The sequence below is a fragment of the Humulus lupulus genome, chromosome 2 (assembly GCF_963169125.1).
Source record: "Humulus lupulus chromosome 2, drHumLupu1.1, whole genome shotgun sequence".
Taxonomy (NCBI): Eukaryota; Viridiplantae; Streptophyta; class Magnoliopsida; order Rosales; family Cannabaceae; genus Humulus; species Humulus lupulus.
The window spans coordinates 223,815,682-223,819,304 of NC_084794.1; the positions used below are offsets into that span (position 1 = coordinate 223,815,682).

At 35.7% G+C, this 3,623-nt stretch overlaps 1 protein-coding gene across 1 annotated transcript; it reads left to right on the forward strand.

The window, feature by feature from the left end:
• The first annotated feature begins 1,362 nt into the window (after nt 1-1,362).
• Nucleotides 1,363-2,358, forward strand: LOC133815203 (protein FAR1-RELATED SEQUENCE 5-like). The gene is made up of 2 exons (XM_062248064.1): nt 1,363-1,676; nt 1,785-2,358. The coding sequence occupies exons 1-2, from the start codon at nt 1,363-1,365 to the stop codon at nt 2,356-2,358; spliced, it is 888 nt and encodes a 295-aa protein (XP_062104048.1).
• The last annotated feature ends 1,265 nt before the right edge of the window (nt 2,359-3,623 follow it).

Here is a 3,623-nt window from a genome sequence, read left to right on the forward strand (position 1 = left end):
AGGTTTGGCTCCAGTAACCCATGATCTCAGTGCGTAATGTTGGAGAGTACTCTGAGTTTTGAGCGCAAATCAAAGAACAGATGTGTTCACCTTCTAGGCAAGGCTCGTAAGAGGATCTTTGAGTTGGCATTGTTGTTGTTTCAGTAGGGACAGTTCCAAACTCAAGAAAAAGAACTAGTCAAATGCATTAAAGCTTTCGTTGAGGACGCTACAGACTACCTCCATGAATGTAACGTCGAGGAGGTTATTGAGCTCAACTGAGCTTGTCTCGATTGTGGAATGACTACTTGGTCATCAAACATCTTCATTGCTTGTGTCTCCACTTCATGACCAAGTTGTTTTCTTTTGATGATGTTGTATCTTCATTATGTTTACTTGTACTTTCTTTTTAAGTTTATGCCTTTTAGGTTTATGTCTTTTTAAGCTTATGTTGTATTTTATGTTTCTTTCCCAGTACTCTTCTAACCCCTCACATGCCTGTAATCCCAAAAAGTACGTGTTAGTATAAAACATGTTGTATTTTGACCTTATCTTTTCTTTTTGCAACGACCATGTTGTAGTGATTGCATCTATCGATGACAAAAAATAAAAACACAAAGCTTTATTGTGCATATATAATTGCATATTCCAACTATTATATTTGAGTTAGCCTTATGTTTAAAACCAAGTATAATGCAATTATTCATAGTCCAAAATTAACTTGATGATATAATAAAATGTGGAATATGAGGGTGATTGGACTTATGCTTATATTGAATAAAATCTATAGAGCTTTGTTAAAGGTGATTAGGCAGTATTACATACTCAGGCTAAACACTTGCTATTTAGTTCAATTAGGCTTTTATTTATTTGGGCATTATGTGGATAATTAATTTAGTAAACCAAATATTATCAATGTAAAACAATTGTACAATTCATAAGCTAATAATTAAGTGCACTGCAAGACATAGACAAAACAATAATTGATGCTATCTGCCACCACATTTACAATTTTATTTGAACTAAATACAATCTATAGAAGCTCATTTAGCCGTTCTATCAACAAAGGAGTTATAAGCCCAACACTTGGTAAATTTCTCAAGCACTCTCTTCATCAGATGAAGCACTTTCAAGGTATGTATTTCAACCACTAATTCCAAGACATTGCACATTGCATATGAATGAGAATATTGTTGATTATTAATATAGGTATTTAAGAAGCATTATTTACTTTTGAGTATAAATATAGGTCTTTAGGAAACATTATTTACTTTTGAGTATAAATATTAGTATGTTTTATGCTAGAATAATTATAATGGAACATGACATGAGTACGAGATAAATGTTTATTCATGGATTCACATATGCAGCTCTTGCTTACATATGCTTAAGATTACACTAAACAAATATATAAAAGCAATTAGGGATTCAAATATTGACATCTTAAATGCTTTTCATGCATTGCAAGGAGATATAACAGACATTGATTTATCCTCCAATCCTCATTGGGAAGAAATTCTTGGCTCCCTTCAACTATACAAACCAGTAGCCGAAATAGATACTACTGATATTAGGGGCAAGGACATGGAGACTCTAGATAAATGGGAGGATTTCTACAAGACTTACGCAAAGTGGGTTGGATTTGATTTTAGGATTGATGACACCAAATACAGGGACGACATTATTAGCATCTGCCGGTGGGTTTGTTCTAATGAAGGTTTTCGAAGAGAATTATTTTTGAACCTGCCAAGCCGAAAGAAGTGTGCAAAGGAAATAACACGATGTGGATGCTAGGATGCGTTCAGAATCCTTCGAATGAAAGATACAAACCTTTGGCGGTGTAAGGAATTTGTTGCACCTCATAATCATGATTTGGTGATCCCATCACAAATGCATTTCTTGCATTCAAACTGTGAGGTTCCAGAAGCAATGGCTTCCCAAGTAATGAGCATGAAAATATGTGGGATAAAACCTAGTTTAGCAGTAACACCCATGGCTTTACAATCAGGTGGGTACGACAATCTTTCTTTTCAACTAAGAGATGTGTACAACAAAGTTTCCACTTTAAGAAAACTAGATAACCTATCAAGTGAATCAGAGGGTGTGTTGTCTTTCTTGGACGACCTATCAACAAAGGATCCCAATATATATGTTGAGTACAAGTTAGATGAGCAAAATCGCTTGGCAAATCTTTTCTGGGTTGATGGAGTGAGTAGAAGGGAATACATGCTATTTGGTGAGGTCATTGCATTCGAATCAATGTACAAGATGAACAAGTATAATAAGCCATTGGCAATCGTTGTTGGCGTCAATCAACATTTTGAGACTTGTGTGTTTGAGTGCGCATTGATAGTTGATGAGACAGAGGACACCTTGTAAAACACCCTAGTCTAATGCTTTGTGAAACATTCACATATTCATAGGTTTATGAGAGAAAATCCACTTAATATAAAATCCCAGTGGGGTCTTGCTAAAAACATGCAAGTTGGGCCCAATAGTTTAAAAAGAAAATATCAGTTTTCATGCAAAGTTATAAAACAACTAAAAAAATTCAAGTCCCACTGCTAAGTTTGAAAAGTCTCATTAAACATAACATTATTAAAAGAAAAATGGCATTTTTAATTGATCGTTTCTCGTCCATAGGATGCCCCCACGCCAAACACACCACGACGATAGAACTCCCCACATCACCATGCGTGCCATAGAGAAACCTATTTGCTACCTGGAAGGGAAAGTAAGGGGGCGAGCTAAAAGCCTAGTAATGAAGTACAAACAACAAACAAGTAAGATACAACATATCACAAACAAAGTCATCCATCTTTATACATCATAGCATCATTTCCATAATGGTGTCCATATCATAAACATAAACATAATCACGTCAACATTAACATCATCATCATAACATAAGTATCATAACATCATCATAGTATAAACATCACAACATCATCATAAACATTTCCTTGTGAACATGGCCCGCTAACTTGTCCATGTCAGCCTTTGAGGTAAACAGGATCTCTGGTCCTTGAATAACCTCGGCACGTCTGCCCTTGGAGTTACGTCTTCATATCCTTAGTAACTCAGGTTACGTCTTCATATCCTTAGCAACCTCTTTTTGAAGTGTTGCGTTCATCACGCTAACATCCATTCATAGCATACAACATACAATCTGAACATATCATCATATCAAAACATTTCATAATTCATAGCGCATGGCATCATAACACTTTCATTCATACAAACAGTCTTACCATTCATAGCATAACAAGAAAAATTCTATCTAACTTCGTTATCTCAGGTCCAAGCTAAGTAAAATGACAACTTCTCAACGAGCCTATACCATAATCAAAATAGCATTCCTTAGCTTCACATAAACACTATTTTTCCCACTCATATAACTCATGTGTGCATGGGCCATGCACACATGGTGAGAGTTACTCATGTTATCCAAAGAGCAGGCGTGGATGACGTGGCAAACATTTTTAACACGTGGTTGACACCTGGTAGAGGTTCTGTTCGACCATCGACTAGGGAGATTCCCCTGACATAACATTTGGATTTTATATACGACCAGATTGGTCGTATACTCCATATATTTTGAGAAGATCTTGTGCAATTGTAATCATATCCGAGATTATCTCCCA